Source organism: Corvus kubaryi, unplaced genomic scaffold (assembly GCF_017639235.1).
Source record: "Corvus kubaryi isolate FWS band 111438036 unplaced genomic scaffold, C.kubaryi_AGA036_p1.0 74, whole genome shotgun sequence".
Classification (NCBI taxonomy): Eukaryota; Metazoa; Chordata; class Aves; order Passeriformes; family Corvidae; genus Corvus; species Corvus kubaryi.
In genome coordinates, this window is record NW_024582061.1 from 3,555,443 (window position 1) to 3,576,255 (window position 20,813).

The 20,813-nt window shown below is 45.9% G+C and overlaps 1 protein-coding gene across 1 annotated transcript; it reads right to left on the reverse strand.

Annotated features, from left to right (window-relative positions):
- Positions 1-837: 837 nt before the first annotated feature.
- Positions 838-20,331, reverse strand: CD9 (CD9 molecule). Its single transcript, XM_042050868.1, has 8 exons — positions 20,155-20,331; positions 9,403-9,502; positions 6,613-6,710; positions 5,350-5,424; positions 4,328-4,420; positions 3,677-3,766; positions 1,904-1,987; positions 838-1,192 (listed from the first exon to the last, which is right to left on the reverse strand). Exons 1-8 carry the CDS (start codon positions 20,218-20,220, stop codon positions 1,127-1,129), a joined length of 672 nt encoding a protein of 223 aa, XP_041906802.1. The 5' UTR covers positions 20,221-20,331; the 3' UTR covers positions 838-1,126.
- Positions 20,332-20,813: the final 482 nt, after the last annotated feature.

Here is a 20,813-nt window from a genome sequence, read left to right on the forward strand (position 1 = left end):
CACAGATGAGATTGCACAGTAAGGGAGCACCAGGTACAGGAACAGCACATCAACTTGTTGGCAAGTCCATAGGCAGCCCCCACCAGAAAGTATTTTAGAGACAAAAAAACCACTTAAAAGCCATTTTGAGTAGAAATACAGAGCAACTTGGTAATTCTTTAGGCTAAGGGTTCCACACTGGTGTCTCTGCTCTCTCCCGTACCCAAATTTAAACTGAAACAGGACAGCCTCAACTCTGCAATTGCAGAGCTGTACACTTAACTACTCATGCAACTCATGTTTATTCCACTTGGAAACCTGAGATTTGGCACACATGTTGTAAGCCCTTGAGACTGCACCTCGCTGGCTTTGGAGAAACAAAGCCCCAAACCAGCCAGTGAAAAAATCCTGAGCATACACTAAGGAATGGGCCTTGCCAAGGGCCCAAGGCCATGCCAGGTGCCAGGGGACAGTTGTGGCAGCAGACAGGCTGTCAGAAAGCCGAGCTGGCCCCAGGACAGAGCCCAGCCTGGCTGCACTGAGCTATCACTGCCTGCACATCACCTGTGTGACAGCCAGCCTTTGCCACCCTCCAGGGAGGTGACAGTAAATGTGTTACAGCAGTGACATTTTAGGAATGTACTTAAGACTTGCTTTTGTTCACACACACCAAGGAAAGAGGAATGACCACACCTTCCCTGACATGCTCTGACAGCATCTCCTATTCCCTTCAAACATGGGGCATTGGCATAGGATTTATTTCCTGCTTTATCCCAAAAACACTTAAACATGTTATGCAACTTCAACTCCTTGCTATGCATCAAACAGTAGGATTAATCAACATAGCAACATCTCCTCTCTCCCACAAACAATACATCTTACTCTTTATTAAGTATCAAATTGTGTCCAACATAAATTACATCCAGATTATGTAAGTTTCAAGAAAGTCAGATATTTTATGTACAATGTTTGTCTTGAGTCAGATAAACCTTTATCATTTTAACCTGTAACATAAAAAGCAAACCTACATCAGTACCAAATAAAGCATTAAAAAGGTAACAAATATATAACATTTTAGAAATGCTCTCAGAACACTAAAGTTAATGATGGGGATTTTTATAGTGCAGGAATCTTGGGTTTGCAGCTCTTAGACCATCTCTCTTTCCCTGCGGATGGCACAGCACAGAATCATACTGAATATCATGCCAACAATCTGGAAAGGAAGCAGACAGGTTAGAGATCAGGAAAGTAAAGCACATGCTTTTATCAGCACGAGGACAAGCACCAAAGGCCACATTTATTCTGTTTTTACACTTTACTCTGGGATCCCTGCCCCACCATCCCCAAAGTTCAGTTCATTCCCATCAATCCCATTCACCTCAATACTTGAGTATGTCAAGTTGGAAGGGACCCACAAGGATCTTCAATCCAACTCCTGGCCCTGCACAGCATCATCAGCTATAAACCACTGCCAGATCTCCTAAGAAACCTTTGATCATCCCAGCATGTGCTTTTCTCCAGAGAAGTCAAACACAAAGTGTCAGCAGCCCTGTTATTTCAGCCCTCTAGCAGAGCCTGTAATTGTTATAAAGAAAAGAATCCCCAAGAGATCTTAGGATTAAGATGTGGGCCAGCAACAGCACCAATACATCTTCACGCCATATATACACACACCACTGATAAGATTTCACCACTGCTGAAAGTGCAAGGAGGCAGATCCTAATCCAAAGCAGAAGCAGGGAGGCCTGAGACATCCCAGCCTCTGCACTACCTCAGGGCCCTGCAGCACACACCCTCAACCTGCTGGGACTTGTCCTCCATGGAATGGCCGTGTGGGCTGCTGGGCCAGGCACTGTTCTACAAGACTTCTGCTCTGAGTATCCTCTGGGCACCCAGATACCCTCTGAATAATCTGGAAACTCACCATCATTACAGCAATGCCAAGGCCAACTGCTCCAATCACGTTGAATTTGGATTTGAAGACTTCATCAATGGCAGCAGGGCAGGACTGAAATGGGACAGACTGTTCATTAGTGTTTTACACACAAGGCTCATTAGAACTCATCTTTTGAAAGCTGCTTTGATCTGGCCTTTACTGCCACATCCTTAAAGAGAGCCAGGGATGGTTCACACAAGGGTTGGTGGAGAAGTTTAAACTCTTCAAGTATCTCAAACCTGTTAACAGCACCTTGACTACAGCAGGCTTCCCCTCTCAATCTGAACACTCAGTTTATCAGGCTTGGCCTGTTACTAATGGCTGTCAGCACTTCAGATGATGCATTGCTCATCCCTTATCAAAAGGGATTTAAAGCCACTCAATATTGACAATTGCTACTGTAATTTTGCAGACACCTCATGAGCCAACAGTGCATGGGAATGGCAGGATGTGCTGGACTAGGATCCATGCTAGGGGCAAATTCACAGAGGAGTCAGTTTAATGTTCCCAGGACAATGAATTACCCTTGCAACTAAAAAAAAAAAAAAAAAAAAAAAAAAAAAATATATATATATGTATGTATGTATAGTCCTTTCCCCAGAACAGACACATGGTGGCCAAACAAGGCACTTTTACAGAGGTATAAATCTTTTAAGAGCCTGGTAGCTGGTCAAAGTCTCATCCCAGCTTCTGTCCTGCTTGTTCAGCAGCAAACATCAGTGAGCTGCTGAAAGCTACCTTTCTCTGTTGTTGTTCCTTATCCATTCCAGAAAGGAAGACTGAATCTGGGATTAAAGGGATATACTGGCAAGAATGAGTCAGTTCAATCAGAATACCAACACAGCACTGCTTCTTAGAGGCACACTCCATTACATCCCTTTGATCTTGCAGTCTATCCACTGTTTTTTTACAACTGGGAATAGGCATCACAAGACAAAGTCAACAGATGAAGCTAAAACACACAGCAGAATAAAAGCAAACAATAAAACCTGCATGCAGTCTCAGCTACTCCCACACACTCCAACTCAGACTGCACAGACAGGACTAAAGATACAGACTGAAGGGTCTCATGTGGGCAGATACTTGAAGTTGTCAATTAAAGTGAAAAAACCCCAAGTCATTAATTTAAATCCTGCATGGTAAGAACCATAGGAGGACTCACACAAACTGTCCTGGAGCATAAAGCAAGAGCACCAGATGGTTGTAAGGAAAAGAGGAAGAGGGGTGGTTAAAATCTACACAAGCTGTTTTCTCCTGTTATTTGTGGCATACAAGCACCTCTGCAGCAATATTCCACGAGGGAAACTGAGTCAGAGAATTGCCTTCACAATCACAAACTCACCTGAACAGGCTACCAGTGCCTTGCCCTGCTCTCCCTGTCCTTGCTGAAGCTTCAGACTTGCTCCCACCCCAAGCTCTACTTCTCCCTAGCCAGGAGGGAGGTGACAGCAGTGAGGAGAACAGAGCTCTCAAGCACTGTGAGAGGGTGGCTTTTTTTAGGCAAAGTTTTGATCTTCCACTGCCCACCCCACCAGGGAGTCTGTGATACACAGACTGCACATTTCCTGAGCAAGGTCAGATTTCCTGCTTATTCTTTCCACGGTAACAGTGGGTTTGTTTTCCACAACCAGCCTGACTACAGACACAGACTGCCACACCAGTGTGACATGGGGATTTCCCATGGACTGGGAGGGTTTCCTAAACTGTGTTTCTCATTCTACCCACTGGGCAGAGCTGATGGTGAATTAAGCCAAGCTGTACCTTGACAGAGAACGACTCGGACAGCGTCTTTGCTGGACAGGTGTCCATGAACTGCTGCTCCAAAGCTCCAGTAGTGCCACAGCAGTTTAGCTTCAAGAGAAAACACAAAAAGAGACCCAGGTTAAATAATCCTTATTTTTGCTCAGTAATCTGGTTAAAAAAAAAAAAAAAAAGAAAAAGAAAATTTACATTAGTTTTTTTTACAGACCAAGTCCTGTCAACATGACTGCTATACACCTAATTTTAACAAGCCTTCATTAAATTAAAGGACAAGGTTCTGAAAGGAAGAGCTAGATCTCATTAAGTACACACAAAATCATTTTGGTGACAGCTTGTGCTCCTTACAGACACAAAGCTGAACCCCTCACAGACATGCAGGTGTGCATACCAGGGTGCCACTAGCTCAGTAGCAAAGATCCAGGGTTTCCCAACCTGCTGCTGAGCTTTAGAAAAACAAGAACTAGTTCTAGGCACTTCAGAAGGACAATAAAGGCATCCTGAATTCACTAATACTACACAAAAACATCTCTGAAATCTTTGGTTTTTTCTAACTAATAAGAGACTAGACTTGGACAGGGGACTGGGTGGCATGGAGAACAGTGTAAGGAGCAGCTGTGTTACTCTCCAGGTTAAGCAGAACCATATACTTACAGCAAACTGAAATGCCTTCAGGGTGTCTCTGGCACTTGATTGAGTTCTCTTTCTATAGGTGTCCATGTAGAACTCCTTTAACTCATCAATAATCTAAGGAAAAGCAAAGAGTTGTCTATTAGTATCATACCTTATATTAATTATGAAAAACTTGCTTTCAGCAAGTCAGTCATCAAAAATCCACCCATTCTTCTGCCATGTACAAATAGAAGGTGGACAGAAGGCTCACCTGTTTCAGACAAGAAGTAACTGTACACTCGCTTTAACAGCCACACCTAAACAAGTAAGACTGTTTCCCCTTCCAAATCTGAGCTTCTAAGAAGAGTGAGAGAACCAAATCTCTGCCCACTGGCTGCCCAAAAATATTCCCTACTCTACTGTACCCCAGAAGTTTCTGTACTTCCCCACTGTATAATACAACGTGAGCAGAAAAGCAACTCTGGTCACCAAGCATCTGATTTTAAAGGAAGACAGAATCTTGACTGCTTGGGTGGGACAGGCCATATCAGTCATGCTTCAGGTACAGAAACACCCAGCCCTCAACTGACCCAGCTCCTCTCTGGAAGTGGTAAAGCTTCCCAGCCAGCCTGCTTCACCTCACAGCTCAGCCAGGTACTGTCTGGAGGCCACCTCTAGCACACAACAGCTTCTTGGATTCTGGCTTCCCTGCTAGAGTCTAATTTTTAAATATTAGAGTTAGATTTCTTGTGTTGATTTGCTTGCATCAGCCTTCTTCCTCTCCCCCAAATTTCCAGGGTAATATGGATTTGACTGGCACCAGTAGAGATGACAGCAGACTGCTGACTGTGGGCACATTCATAGAATGTTTGGGGTCAGAAAGGCACTTTCAAGATCACCTAAGTCCCGCCCCCTGCCATGGGCAAGGACACCTTCCACTATCCCAGATTGCTCAGAGCCCCATCCAACCTGGCCTGCAACACTTCCAGGGATGGGGCAGCCACAGCTTCTCTGGGAAACCTGTGCCAGCATCCCACCACTCCCAACTTTTAAGAGCAACCTACCTTTTCTTTATTTGAAAATCCCCAGATCCCAGCAGCAATTTCAAGGGCAAAAATCACAAAAAGGAAGAAGAAGAACTAGAAAAGAAAGACCACGTTATTCATGAAGGCCACAGCACCACAAAGCAGCATCACACACATACACTGCAAGTTTGTCCAGTCTTGTGGGAGCTGTCACTCAACCAGGTTGCAGTTAGAGGCCTGAGACATTGGTAACACCAGGAAAAAGGACACTGGGTCAGCACTTCTTCCCGGGAGCGTCGGTAAGTCTGGCAATGCTCTCCAAGCAACAGTTCTGCTTTTTGATCAGTGTTAATTAAAGTCAATCATCTGTTAACTCCAACTTTGAAGTTGTCCAAGTCATTCAGACACATCAAAACAGCTGACACCAATTCTTCACTCTGGTTTGTCACTCCTGTTGCTTTAGGGGTCATTACTTAATTCCTAGCTTGCCACCAGCTCCCAGAGAGTTAATGGTCACTTTGTTGTGTGTCCCATAATACACAAATAAAAGTGTTCTGTCTCTCACTGACTACCTGATCCAGAACACCACTATCATTTAGAAGCACTTTAAAGAGATACTCAGAATTACAAAGGGCTTAGAGGCATCATTTTGCAAGTAATACTTGAATTTAGGTCCTTCTGTGACACAGAAGGGGAATTGTTCTTTCAGTGGCCATAGTAGTTGTTTTTTATTAACTAAGTCTTCTGGTTATTTGGATGAGTAGTTCTGCAAGTGTACAGATGTGCACGAACCCAGTAAGCTCTACTGGCCCCTCCAGTCTGAAAACAATGAGGTTGCTCTCCAGTAACTGGCTTGCAGAGCAGTTGTCAACTAGAAGAGCTCATCCTGTGATTATGAACAGTAGAGCCTTGTTTCAAGCATCAAATACCACAGTTCTGGTCTCAGAGATTAAAGACTGCACAACCTTCAGAGTTCAGGATAAACTGTCTAGCAATGATAGCATTGCTCTTATCAATATTTTAATTCTGTGTTCACAATACTCCCAGTCTTGACATTTCAGGGTATGTCAGACATACCCAGCCTCTTGATATCATCCTGTGTTCAAATACAGCATGAACATTTGGATTTCAAGCCAGAAATGAAATCTATATTTAACATTTTAGCATTATGTAGGTGACCATGAGTTTCAACACTGTGATTGTTCTGGGTCCACAATCTGTTGCCCTTGAATTACACAGTAGTATTTTCCTTCCTTTCTCATCATGCTGCTCAAACTTTAAGCATTAACCCTGAGCACTTACCAGGCCAAGCATACACTGAGATTCCTGTGATGCACCACAACATCCCAAGAAACCAACCAGCATCATAAGTGCACCAGCTCCAATAAGGATGTAAACACCTAGGGAAGAAGAAAACAAATGTGTGCAGGTCACTGAGACCTCAGCAGCAAAGTATGAAATTAATTGCTCCACAAATAGCACTTGTAGCTTTTGCCAAGGTTTCTTTACCGAGATGTTTCACGTAAAAAAAAAAAAAAAAAGGGGGGGGGGGGGGGCAAGTGTGTGTCATTTTCAAAGCAAGCACATCTGAAAAATTGATAAATAAAACCTTCAACTTGTCACAATTAATGTGTATCCCTAGTGCAGTTTCACAAGTTTTAGAAAATGGGCAAGATAAAGCCATCTAAGATAAGCTGGAAGACACTTTTTAAAACTGGCTCAGAGGCAGAGTTATCCACTTCTCCTCAGGTGAAGATAGAGACAACTGGATTTAGAGACAGCTGAACAGTGGTTTATCAACAACTGAGAAGTCTTGAAGCAGATTCTTCTTCAAACTATAAAAAGTGTCAGAGCTTGTAAACTATTCTGCCCAGAATTGAGGTAGTAAAAATATATTGAAACAGAAAGAGCAAACATTTCTGGGCTAAAAGGCTCCATTCATGCCCAATCCTCTGGCTCCTAGACTTGGGAATAACCAGCCTAAGCATCATAGCTGTGAGCTGGAAAAAGCAAGAGAAGTCCCAAAGGATGACAAGGAAGTATTACAGGGGTGGTGAAATATCAAAGAATCAGCACAAAGATCAATGGGGACAAAAATACAGTTCAGAGACCCAATCAATACTAATTAAAGGAAGCCAGATGTAAGCATTTGCAAATGATATATTCTAGATGCAAACCAATAAGATTAGCTGCCAAAATAAGCATCTACTTGATGAAGCATTTGTAAGGATTAAGCCTGACATTCCTTATCAGGAGGAAATTCCAACATGGACTTTTTAACCTCATCTTAAACTTTTTTCCATTTTGAAAAATTAGAATAAAAACAGTCCATCAGTACCTCTTATTCCAGTTTATTTTGAGCTGTACAGAAAGCCTTTGAGGTAACTTGCTTTGTAACTTACTGCAGTCAGTAACTACTCCCAGAAAATTATGTTAAATTCCTATTAAGCTTCCTTTTAAAACTCAGTTTAACCTACAGAGATTTCAATCAGGTTTCACTGGCTGCATCCAGCCAGTAGCTTAAGCATCACACCATAAAAATTTTATGTTTTAGGAGGTGAAAGGGTTGTTTTAGACTACCTAAAATAAGACTTGCTAAATATTCACCTCAATGGCCAAGTTTAGGTTTCTGTTCCTTTTCTGAGGTCCACTTATAAGCATCTGGGAATCTTCCTGGCAGCTCCATGAACTACACAGTTTGCTAGGATGCCATCATATCAAGGGCAAAATACAAATTTTCTCACAGATAAGATGTTTGCATGCCTGCAGCTTCTTCATGAAGCCCCATGAGCATCTCAATATTCCCAACTGTGGTCTCTACACCATTCCTAACAGTATTCCCTGTAGGCACAGGCTACCAGATACCATGAGGCTGCAACACAGGTTGCACCTCCTTGCAAGTGACCCTTCAGACCCCAGTCTGGGAGTTGTCACAGGTTGAGCAGCCCACAACAGGAGCCAGTTTTTGGCAAGAGAAAGATGAAGCTATCCTTTAATGATCACCTAATTCCAATCCCCTGCCATGAACAGGGACACCTTCCACTATCCCAGCTTGCTCAGAGCCCCATCCAACCTGGCCTAGGACACTTCCAGGGATGGGACAGCCACTGGCTGCTCTGGGCAGCCTGTGCCAGGGCCTCAGCACCCTCACAGGAAACAATTTTTTTGTAATATCCCATCTAAACCCGCTCTGTGTCAGTGTGAAGCCATTGCCCATTGCCCTGTCACTCCAGGCCCTTGTCAAGAGTCTCTCTCCATCTTTCCTGTGGGCTCCCTTCAGGCACTGCAAGGCCACACTGAGGTCACCCCAAAGCCTTCTCTTTTCCAGGATGAACAATCCCAGTTCCCTCAGCCTTTCCTCACAGCAGAGCTGCTCCAAGGGTTTGAGCACCTACAGGTGACAACCACCAAATTATGTGTGTTGCCCTGCCCAAGCCTAGAAGCAACTGTAGAGATCAAAATCAAAGTTAAGATAAAATCCCGTTCACTCAGGAATTCCTATGACATTAACAAACTGAAAACATGTATGTCCCCTAATTAATCTTCTTACAAACACCTTCCACATGGTCGAGCTAAAGCTACGTTGATCCACGTGGGCTGGAGAAATTCTCATATGGACCAAGATATTTGTGCATTCTTCCCATTCAGTTCAGTATGAATTAGGAGATGTGGGGCTTTTAAGAGTTAGCCAACAGTGCACATGCTCCTTCTGAGAGAAGAGGCAACAGAGTTGTGTTTTGGGTCGTTTAGGTTGGTCACTCTGGAGAAAAAATATTAATTACTCATTTAGTTTAGCGTGAAACTTTGCTGACGCATATTGTGATGAGCATCAGAAGAAACATCCTCTGAGTCTACCAGGAGCCCTTGGGATTACAAAATGTTTACTGACAGTAACAAAGAGGAACTGCTGTGGGAAAAAGGATGAAGAGCCAAGAAACCACTCACACAACAGCACTGCACAGGGGAAGCTGCTCTCAGGCTGTTTAGGGCTGCTTTGCCTTTCTACCCTTTAAGGAAAGCCAAGGTTTCTCAGCAGCCTGGAAACCAGGGTGCAAAAGTGTGACATATTCCCTGAGTGATCCTTCAGCTCACCTGTGTAAAACTTTGTGTCAGATTCCAGTTCAAAGACGCTTTTGGTCTGTGAATCAAAGTGAAGCCATAGTCCAATTGCAAGAACTGCTGTCCCTGCAAGCTGTAAGAACAAGGAAGGCTTGTTAAATGATACCAATTACTCCACCCACCCTAGCATTAGTAACAAAATCAGAAGCAACACAGAATACAGCTCTTATTTAAAGAGGTGGTGACAAAGGACCAGCATAAAAGGATGGGGATACCAACACACAAACAAAGTTCCACACATGAGGCACCTTGTTCACAGAGGCATTTACATAATATAAACTCCATGCCACAGGAGAACAATGCCATTCTTGTTCCTTCCTGAAAATATCCAAGGTTTTGCCAAGTGTCAGTATTTCTACTAATCCTTCCACACATTGTTTTATTCTGGGTGGCTGCAGTGACATTGCATGGCTGAGTGACCTTAAAGCTTCACACTGAAGAGCAAGTGTAATACAAGGAAAAGTGCCTTGTGAGGCCAGCTGAAAGTTTTAGTGTATTAAACAGACTCCTGAGAGTTCAGTGTACCATAGAAGGGAGTTCAGGAAGAGTGCTCTTCTTGCAAAACAAGATAAAACCAACCCATTACGTGACCACACTGACAGGAAGAAGAAAATACAAGCTGCAGAAGTAACAACATTGCTGATCTGGACCAGTACAATCGAATTTTAGGTCGTATTTAATTTTATTTCATTATCATCTCTGCCTGTGTGCCTCCAAGTTCCTCTTAACATTACTGCCTGTGTTTGCAGCAAGTCACTTTGTGTATAAATTAGCCCCTGGATGAAACATAAGGCAAAAGGCATAGGAAGTCTTGCAAGAAAGAGGGAATTGCACTCTGGTAAGGCAAATAGCAACAGTTTGCTTTCAACAGACTGAATCCTCCCTTAAAAAGAAAAAAAATGGGGTTTTCTTGCATGTGGAAAAAAAAAAGAAGAAACCAGGACAAAGTAGAAAGCTGGAGTGTGCTTCTCAGTTTTCCCTTTAAAGATCATTTACTATTAAAAAAAGCTCTGCAAAAGTGAGATGAGAACAGAAATCCCAAATGTTGCAGCAGACATTAAAAATTTAAACTTAAGAGTGAGCAATAAGTTTATAAAGTCTGGTGCTTGGGTCAGGAAAAGTATGCAAGCAAGCAAAAATAAAAGCCCAGTAAAGCTTGATCTCTGATAAGGTCCTTCTAGAAGGAAACAACATTCCTGATACGCCTCTAAGCAAACGGGAAGTGTTTAATAATGGCAACTTTCAGTGGGAATATGGATGGCCTTCCCTTGGCAAGCACCCAAGGATACACCCCTTCCACACCAAGCCCAGCTGAGAAACGGGAGCCTGAGAGCCCCTTCTCCCTGCTGTGGAAGAGTTCCTGCTCACAGGCAGCCCTAGCTTTCCTAAACCAGCTTTTCTTGTAGGGCAGGAACCCGAGTGCCAGGCCTGCCTCCAAGAGGAGCTGCAGGGCTGTAGCTGGGAAAACAGATCAAGTGACACACAACCCACAAGGCTAAACTCACCTGGAGGTTTCCAGACCTAAGCAAAAGGCCTTTGTTGGTTGTTCCTGGTGCTTACTCCCAAGCACACCTGCCCACACCTCCTGCTTGCCTTGCTAGGGCTACCCTGACAAGATGATTAAGTTATGCTGGAGCACCTTGGTACGACACAGAATGTCACAAGAGTGTCATTATTTCAATTTCTTGTGCCACAGCTGCACCCCAAGGGGAGGGAGAGGTGCAAAAGTGGACTGGCAGAGAGAAGGGATGCTGCTCTACCTGCTCTCCTAGCTGCAGCATCACTTCAAAAAGCCTTTGCCACCTCATCTCACCCCAGTGCCTCAGTTCAAACATCAGAAGGGCTTAGTGATGGAAAAAACTCTGCTTCTAGACTGCTGTTCAGCCATCCAGTATTTAATAACACTCTGCTTGAGATTCCCTTTCCTGGGTCATCCAACAGTCTTCAGCTTTTATTGGGATTCAGATCACCATCATTACAAAAAACCTGCAGCCTCTGCTGGTTTTGCCAGGAACTCACAAACTGCAAAGCCACAAGCCTGAGCACCCACATCTTCTTGCCCACCAAACGTATTTGCAGCTTGTCAAGCTCCAGTGTTTGAGTAGAGAGCTCTGCAAATGGAGCAGGGCACAGAAAAGACCTGCAAAACTAAAGAAACTCTTAAGCCATACTGTAACCATGCAGATAATCTTAAATTTCCAAGCAAAGGAGAAGGCTCAGTTAATGACCTCTAGAAACAACCTGGTCTGTTTACATTGGGCAGAGATGATGTACCTAATATAGCACCTTTCAATACACAAATTTAACCCTTCCCCCACCACCACCCAGAGGTACATGGCATGTTTTCTCCTTGGAAAAGCACTCACTCTGTGGGAAAGGTTAAGAAGATGCCAGCAAGACAAGAGACTTACAGGACCACAGAACAGTGATAACACTTCATGCCAGCAGACTGCTGCACAGCACTAAAAAAAGTGGCAGAATTTAACAGAGTGATAATTCTCTCCATGGTGGACTAGAAATAAAATGCAGCTCCTTCATGCAAGAATAAGAGACTTTTTGTCTCAGTTTCTTAAGGAAAGCAGACTTATGTTCTCAGTTTGTGCTCTTCCTACCCACAGTGACCACTGAACTAAAAAAAGGCAGTTTTAAAGCAGAAGGCAAGAAACTTGAAGCTTCAAGTTTCCATCAAAACAAGGGAGAAACGAGGACACAGCAACACCAGCCTCTGAGGAAGAGAAAAGCACAGCCCCATGGGCACTTGGCAGCACCTCTGGCCAGTGTGGCACACCTGGGGCTGAGGCACCGTCACCTCCCTGCTCACCCACGCTGTGCCAGCAGGATGGGCAGCCGTGCTGGGATGGTTTGGGAGCTGTGTTTTTCCTTGCTGGGAAAGGGATGCAAGGCCCCCCCACCTCGGCTGTGTGGAAGCAGATCCCCAGATAACCTAATTGTCGGGTTTTTGTTTGGAAATCCAAGGGGACTGCCCATCTAACAGACTTGTTTTGTCACAGGAATTGAGCAATACTGAGTGTTTCTAAGTAGCTCTATCGTGCGATGAAAGAGAAATTTAACAGAAAAAGAACGACACTGTATTTCTGAAAGTAATCCATTTTGTCTGGCTTCACACACACAAAGAAAAGAGTGGGTTTGTGTGCTTAACAGACAGGTAAGTAGTATGTTTCTATAGTGACAAGTACAGCAAAAAGAGCTCAGAATACAGGATTGGATTTTTTTTTCCAATCTGACCAAAACGTGAAGTTAAAGGGGTACTGCTCACTCACTGTTTTGGAAAAGTTTGCGGCAGTGATTTTCCAGTAACAGCATGTCCTGGCACAATCATGCTACTGACTTCCCTGCTCCAGCTAACCAGGCTTCCTTGTTTCCCCTAACCTCCACTCCCAGCTCATTCCTGCTCTACTTGGCTGTTCTATGGCTGCAACAGGATAAAGCTACCTGGTCACTCCTTTCCCAGCCCTGTGGAGGCTTCTCGGGTAGTTTTTTTTTTTTTTGCACCACGTCCAAACACACCCCCTTTGCCCCGAAAGCTCACTCCTGCATGCAGCTTTCTGCCTGTTGCAACAGCAAAACCAGCTTTTTCGGTCTATTTTCCTTTCTCACACAGCCCTGCACCTTCCCTAGCGAGCCTCCTGCGCAGGACTTTCCTCCTCTCATCCACCCCACCCCTTCTCCAAAGTCACCCCTTCCCACTGCTCTGGTGTGCCCCCCTCTCTTTGCCTCCGGGTACATCTAAGGGTGTGTCCCAGCCTTCCATGTGAGAAGAGGTAGCTAAGAAAGGACCTGAACCGGTCAAGGATACACCTGAGATGAGAAAAACTGTGTTATCCTGGAGGCAGGAGCCACACAGAACACTCTGCCTCCCTCCCCTCACCATCCCTGGCTAACTTGAGCCTGAGCTCGGGGTGTGCCTCAGCACTGAACGCTATCAAGCAATTCCCACCGCATTTCTGCCCCCCTCTGACACCTGAGGTTTCACCGATATAGTCTCCCAGCAGAAGGCTTGCACAGGAAACCGCTGGATTTAACAACAATGCCATAAACACGTGTTAAAATCTTGAGTTTTAAACAAAAAATATCCCAAATTTTGTTAAAACATCCCATAGCAGCACAATGCATTACACTATTTTGGAAAGCTGGAAAGTTTATTTTGGATTTAACCACTATTTTGCAAGGACCATTTTGTTCAGTCCCTTCTGACCTTGTCACCTTGACAGGAACAATCCCCAGACAAGCACCCTACTTGCCTCAGACACCTTAGAGCATCTTATCTTTCCACAGGCAGAATCACCTCTCAAGGTCCAAGCACTAATCAAGTCCTTAGGACAGTCCTTTGTCTATCCTGGCAGAGAAAGCTTTGGGAAGGGGACACCCTCCCCCAGCACCCACCAGCCCTTCCTCCACTTCCACAGGGTGGAGGCAGGGATAGGGAAGAAATCAGACACTTCAAAAACACCCGATAAGTGGCTCAAAGCCTGTAAAAAAAAGCTTTTACACAAGAAAACTGTGGGTTCTGTCATTTTGACATGTTCAAGCCAAGCTTACATACAACTTCTCTACCAAGCTCATGGCATTACTTCCAGCAGAAGGTAAGTCACTATGTCCAAATACAGAAGTCAGTCAAAAATAAATACTACTTTCAGTGTTGTCAGCTAAGCACTGCATCTAACAGAACACTTACTCATTTTTTTCTTGAAGTGAGAAGGTATGTCAGGCCCTACCCTACTGTTCTATACATAGGTTTACCCCTGGACGTGACAAGAAGACATAAAAAAAGCCATCTTCACTTCCTAAACACTTGAACTTCTAGCTAAAAATCTGACTGCATAAGACAATTTACTTCTCACTGTGTTAGACTGAACTAACAAAGCCAGGACCAGATCTATAACGTTGCAACGCATGTGCAAAGAAACTGAGAACATTATGAGTAGTAATGAACTACTAGTTTCTGTCCTGTTATTTGCTGGTATTCCATAAATAAAACCCCATAAACAGTAAGTACAGGTAAGGCTCAACTTCACTCTAAATCCTCAATTACAGAATTAGTGTTATCCACAACAGCACGGGTTTTCAGAGCTTTGAAAAAGCTCCCCTAACACTTGTGCTATGTAGGCTTGCAGTTATATGAGAAACCGCAGCTATTTTCAAACTCCTTTGGAAAAAAGTGGATTGGAAAGGAAGTATTTTCTTTCTGCTTAGCTAATTTCAAGAATGTTGCAGCCTATGTTAATGTTACAGCACTTTTTGCAATAAAATGGTGCTCCAGTACAGTAGGAACAGCATTACAAAATTCCTGAACCACTGCCAAGACTAGTGCCCATTTCATACAAGTTCCTATTCAGAAGCCAGTCTACTATATTTGCAATTAGAATTGCAAATAGGAGCTAGGACTGCTAGAACTCTAAGTAGCTTCACATGAGGCTTCTCAAGGCAACATATTCCATACTCCACTCCTGACTTCACAGCACTTACTGGAGTCAAAATACACTGAACTGAGCCCAAGCAGCATTAGAGTCACACACTGTAGCCAGCAAGTGCATCAGTTCATTACAGAAAGCAAAAGCCACTCGTTTCTGGATTTTTCATATGTGCCTGCATATATTCATACAAACAGACACGTGCATATTTCCCTGCCCATCCTGCAAGTCCTCCACTCCACTGGAGGAGGAAAGACCCTCTGAATTGCTGTTCTTGGTGCACAAAAGCAGCTGAGATTATGGCTCAGAACAAAGTCCTGGGTATCCTCAAGTTACAGAAGGAAAAGAGCTCTCCAGGCCTAATTCTGCTCATCTTACTTTAGCAGGCACTACCACAGACAAATGCATTTACTCATAAAACACACAGCGCTCTGGAGAGCGGCAAGTCAGGACAAGAGAGCTGCCCAATAGTGCAAAGGAGCAAGAAAATGAATGCCCAAAACTTCAACCTGAACTCTGCCTCTGCGCTACAGCACTTGTTTGCCTAAAACACATTAAACTATAAATAGCAGCAGCAGAAGTCTTTATATCCCACAAAATTCACAAGGGGAAAACCCAGCATTGAAGTCTACTGATGCAAGGCCTTGTTTTTGTTCAGCAGCGGGAAGCCAGTGGGAGAACACGCAGGCACTTGCCTGGCATGATCCAGGCTGCTCAGAAGCCCACAGTTTCCCTAGGAAAAGACCTTCATCACCAGGACCAACAAGCCTGAGCAAACCCAGGGAGTTAAGGGAGCACAGCTAAAGGCAGTCACTCATTACACAAGTCAGGGCAATCCAGCATTGTTCACACTAAGGCTGGTCCAAGCCAACTTTGCTAAGACCACTTCACTGTTCAGGTTTAAGGCACAAAATGAGTTGTTTCCATCAACTTCTTGGCAAGCTCAAGCCAGCCTGCTGGGGAAAAAAAAAAAAAAAAACAAAAAAACAAACTTTATTTCTGTATCAGGCTCGACACCTCCCTCCCACACCCCAAATCAACCCCCAAACTTCTGTTATTAGAGACCAGACTATCAGAGATGCCAGGGCCAGGACTGGCCATGCCAAGACAGCAGAGCCGTTTGCAAACCCAGGTGGGAGAACACCAGCCCCAGCAAGGGCAGTACAACAGCAGCAAGGAGCCTGGTGCCTGCTGCAACCCTCCATCCAAAGAGAAAATACAGCCATCCCTAATTCCTACACCTCAGACATGGTATTGAACCCCACAACTTACTGATTCATGCTTAACCTGACTTGTAGCAAACATCCAAAGATGTCCCCTTCCTTCCATTTAGGCCACAAGTACATTTTAAGCCAAGCTCTGAAGTCCCAAAAGTTTCAGAGAACACCACATATGTGCCCAGCCTTCCCAACTGGAGAGGGGCCATGAGATCAATCAAGCACAAGATCCTCAGGAAGGGTTAGGATAACAGGGCAGACAGTAGCATTTCCCAGGACCAACCTCCCGGTCTACATGTTGAGCACTTAAAGATTGTGCAAAGACACAGACAACACCTTGGGAGAAGAAAAACTAACAAAAGGCTGCTGAACTCCATGTTAGCCAGGTACCCCTTGACCAACCTATTCCTCAACACCTGCTAAGGGAGAAAGCACGACCACTGTCCCCACAGTCACACTTTTCTTCTGAAAATGTCCTCTTTCCTGGCCTAATACTCCACAGCTCTTGCTCACTGCCTCTTTCAATATAGTCAGGCCCTACCTACTGCCTGGACAATCACGATCCTGAAGATCTCTAGCACATTTCCATGCTGAAGAATCCCAACTTAAGAGTTACTGATGGCAGAAACCCTCCTCTTCCTTTCCCAAACATTATCAAGCCCCACTATGATCCTCTCAAGGCAGGCAGATGACCAGAGCAGCCTGCAACACTGCAGGACACCAGCATGCCATGGATTTAGGGAGCCATCTTCTCTCAGTCCTTCATTTCTGAAGCTGTTTTTGCTCTGTTGATGCTGAGCACCCAGCTGGTGCTTTTGTGAAGCCATCATAGAGCCTTTTCTCCCAAGGCTTCACTGCTCCATGGCAGCAGCTGTCCCTGAACCTTTAGTTCTTAACTCCAGGCGGCCTCCTGCTGGTGCCTCCCATAGGAATTACTTGAAGCCTGCCTTTGGCAAGAGTCTCACCCTGCCGTGTCACACACCCTGCTGTGTCAGCATGCAGGCATCACCTCCATCACTCTGGATACTGGGTGCCAGCCAGCACCCCAGCAGTACCTCCCGTGCTTCTCCAGATGAGGTGAGACTGTACTGATCACAAGTGTGCCAGCACCACTGCTTCTCTCCACAAGGGGAGAGCTGCACCTCACCACAGTCCTGCCTCCACTCCAACAGCCAGCTCATTCTCTCCAGATCTTATTCCAGGACAGGCTGGTTTTAACAAGAGGCCTGAGATTTCCAGAAGACATTGAACAAGTGAACCAACACCAACCAGCCCTTGCTCTCTCCAACATTAAGGCTTTTTAAAGGCTCCAAGGCAGCAGCTTCATGGACTCTGACTTCCCCTTGCAGTAGCCAGTGTCCTATCTCCACATGTACACCTGCTTTTAAAGACTCTTCTCCTCCACTTTTTCCAGATGCTCTGTATGTGCCACTCTCCCTGTATCCCAGACTACCATAAAGCGAAAACCCAGCCTCCAATTCGCTGCATTCCAGCGCTCCAGCACCCAGATGGATGGTGAGCAGGGGGAGTTACCTAATCGAAACTCACTTGGAGTTCTGAAGTGTTGTGTGACCTTGGAGAACTGTTATTCAAACATTTGCTGCTGTTTCACCTCCTCTGCATCAAGAGGTCAGTTCAAGCCTGTGCAGGATTCAAAGACAGGTTATAGCACAGAACTTTGCTAAAATCTGCCCCAATAAAATAAAGTCCTGACAAACATCGTTCCCGAAACTTTCATACCTGGAGCTATTACTGCCTGGAAGGATTCCCTGAGAAACTCCCTTTTCCTCATGTGTCTGAAGAGGGGTATGTTGGATTTGCTTTTGCAGATTACTCCTAAAGCTTTCCTTTGGCTAACCTTATTGGATATTTTATTTAGCTCACCAGAATTTACGAACCTTTATCGCCTTCCTTTGGATATAGCTTAAACTTTGGGAGTTCCCCTTTTAACTTCAATAACTTCTTTTACCAACTTATTTGAGCCTTTCTGCTTCCTTTCACCCTTGTTCAAGCCTCTGATGGAAGCAAATACATTCCACCTAACATGGCACCCACAGCCACCTGCAGGTTTGCTGCAGACCACTTAAATTCCTCACCTATCCTTTTGAGGCAACTTATTTCAAAAAAAAAAAAGGAGACGCAGAATTGCACTCAGGCACAACAGTTTCTGTCAGCTTAATTCCATTACTTCACAGACATTTCACATCTGCAAAGCCATAAGAAACATTAAACCCTTTTTTCTTATTAGGGTGATTCTTGCCTTCTAATGCTGCCAGCCCCAGGACACCATTCATTTTACACTGTTCAGTGCAGAATAACCCAACATACGGCTACTTTATTTCTCCACACAGGACACAAGGTTCACTAAAACCATACCCTCTAAACTCCCCTTCACCAGTTTTCAGGAGGCCACAATGACATGTAACGATCCCCAAGAGCCAAGGACCACTCCAGCTGGTCAAACCCACACTTATCTGTAGCTGACCCAAGCTGCTTGGATTTTACTGCCTCTTGGGGCCTCCAGACACTGGGATCTTCAAGATCCATTAATCTCCCTTTAATTTTTTTTTCTTTCTCTTCTCTTTCCCACATCCTAGCTGGATACTGCCAGCCGCAAAAAGGCCACCTGAAAAGCTGTCATCTCTCAGCTCCTCTGGGCAGCAGCACCAACTCTTCTTCCCTCCATGCTGTCACCAGTACAATTCTGTATCCACAAGCACTCAAAGGTACAAGTAAAGTCTCAGAGCTTTATTACCATGACACTCCCATGCAACAGGTACATCCCGAGCTAAACAAAACCCTGCTCCCTATCCTCAGCCCTGGGCCCCAGACAACAAGGTGGTGATGCTCAGGTTAAAAGCTTCTTTGAGGCAATGCCTTTGCCACAACAAGAAATTTCGTCCTATAAAACACTTCGCAGAAAGTCTGCAGCTTTGAAACAAGCAAACAAAACAAAACAAAGCAAACCACGAATACTTCAGTCTTTTTCAACAAGAGGTTTAGAAACTCAGTGACCAGAAGTTTCAGGCAGTGCTTTGTTAGGCTTTTCCTTCTGATGAGCTGTAACCCTCCAAATATGACAGCCCTGCTCACTGTCCTGGCAAGTCCTGGGTGGCAGCATATGCTTTCCTGGGTCAAATTCTGCACAACTTCCCTCAACTGCAGCCCAGCTGTTTCCTCAACTCTGCTGTAAGCCATTTTGACATCGAGACATCCCGAGCATTTTATCCTTTAACACTGCAACTTCCACTCATCCCACGGGCAGTGCTTCAACTGACTCCAGACACGGCTTCTTTCTGCAGTTCCAACTTCATTCCTCCACATCAGAGCCACACACGCACTTGTCCACCGTGGCCAACAGCCCAGAAAAACCCAACTTTCTGAACCACACACTTCGCACCTATCCATCAGGCACACAAGCAGCTGTGCTGCGCTCCTGTGGTACTTTTCCATGCAGGAGCCAGCGCTAAATCCAGGTACCCATGCCCCAAGTGCTTGAGAACAGCCACAGCCTCTCAGCACAGCCATGCTTTCTCACACTGCCTGGCCAACAAGGCATAGTGGGGCCAGGAACCACGCCGGAGACGCGATTTCAACTGGTGCTGCTCTGCTCCGAGAGATTAAACTCGAAGCGAAGCCACAGTTCCTATCAACACGAGAAGTTTACATATACGACAACCACAGGCTACAACTTGCGAGGAACTAGCTCAGCCCGGACACAGCCTCGGCACGGGGGAAGCCCCCGGGGAGCCCGACTTGCACACAGAGTTTTAGGGCGAGGATCGTATGTAGTGCGAGGGGACGGGGGGGCTACCCGCAAACCCAGCATCCCCTCCCCGCCCGGCAGCACACTCAGCCCGCCTTACGATAAAACCCGAAAGACGTGAAAAATAAAGCGGTGAGCACCCGGGCACCCGCCCCTCTCCTCCCGGGCGGCAGCAAGTGGGGAAAACGGCAGAAACCACGCACCAGAAAAGCGAATAAAACGCGGCTCCCGGCGCTTCCCCTCCCCTCCATCCCCGTCCCGCGGGCTCCCTCCCGGGCAGCGCGGGGGGGCACAGCCCGGGGCGCCTCACCCAGAAGATGAAGTTGAAGCCGAAGAGCAGGTACTTGATGCACTTGGTGCCTCCTTTGACGGGCATGGTGGCGGCTGCAGGCGCGGTGACGAGGCTCCCGCGCTCCGACGCCGCTCCTTAAATGCGGCCCTGCCCGGGCGTCTCGGGGACTCCCCCGCCCGCCCCCGGGGCCGCCCCCGGCCGCGCCCCGCACCTGGGGCCGCCCCGCTCCGCCACAAGGCCGGGCGGGCTCCCAGCGCTCCGGCGGCGTCACACGGGGCCGTGCCCGGCTGTCCTGGGGGTTCGGAGTGCCCGGGCACGGAGGGGAGGCACGGGGCGCGTCGGAGTCCCGCTCCCGGCCCTGCACGGCGCAGCCCCAGCAATCCCAACTATATCTGGAGCGTTGTCCAAACGCTCCTGGAGCTCTGGCAGCGTTGGAGTTGTGACCACTTCCCTGGGGAGCCTGTTCAGTACCCGACCACCCTCTGGGTGAAAAACTTTGTTCTAATACCTAACCAGCCCCACGAACCCAAGCCGACATGCTCTTGCATAGATGATGGAATCCTTAGGATTGGAAGAGACCTCTGGAGATCATCCATTCCAGCCCTCCTGCCCAGGCAGGGTCACCAAGAGCAGGTGACACAGGAATGTGTCCAGATGGTTTTGGAATGTTTCCAGAG

What these genes read in the sequence shown, in the direction of transcription:
- CD9 (XM_042050868.1), bottom strand. Translation starts at nt 20,220, where the DNA reads ATGCCCGTCAAAGGAGGCACCAAGTGCATCAAGTACCTGCTCTTCGGC. An exon ending in TGACACAAAGTTTTACACAG is followed by an intron (nt 6,711 to 9,402) that starts GTGAGCTGAAGG and finishes CTTCTTCCCTAG; the next exon opens with GTGTTTACATCCTTATTGGA. An exon ending in CTCAGTGTATGCTTGGCCTG is followed by an intron (nt 5,425 to 6,612) that starts GTAAGTGCTCAG and finishes TTTCTTTTCTAG; the next exon opens with TTCTTCTTCTTCCTTTTTGT.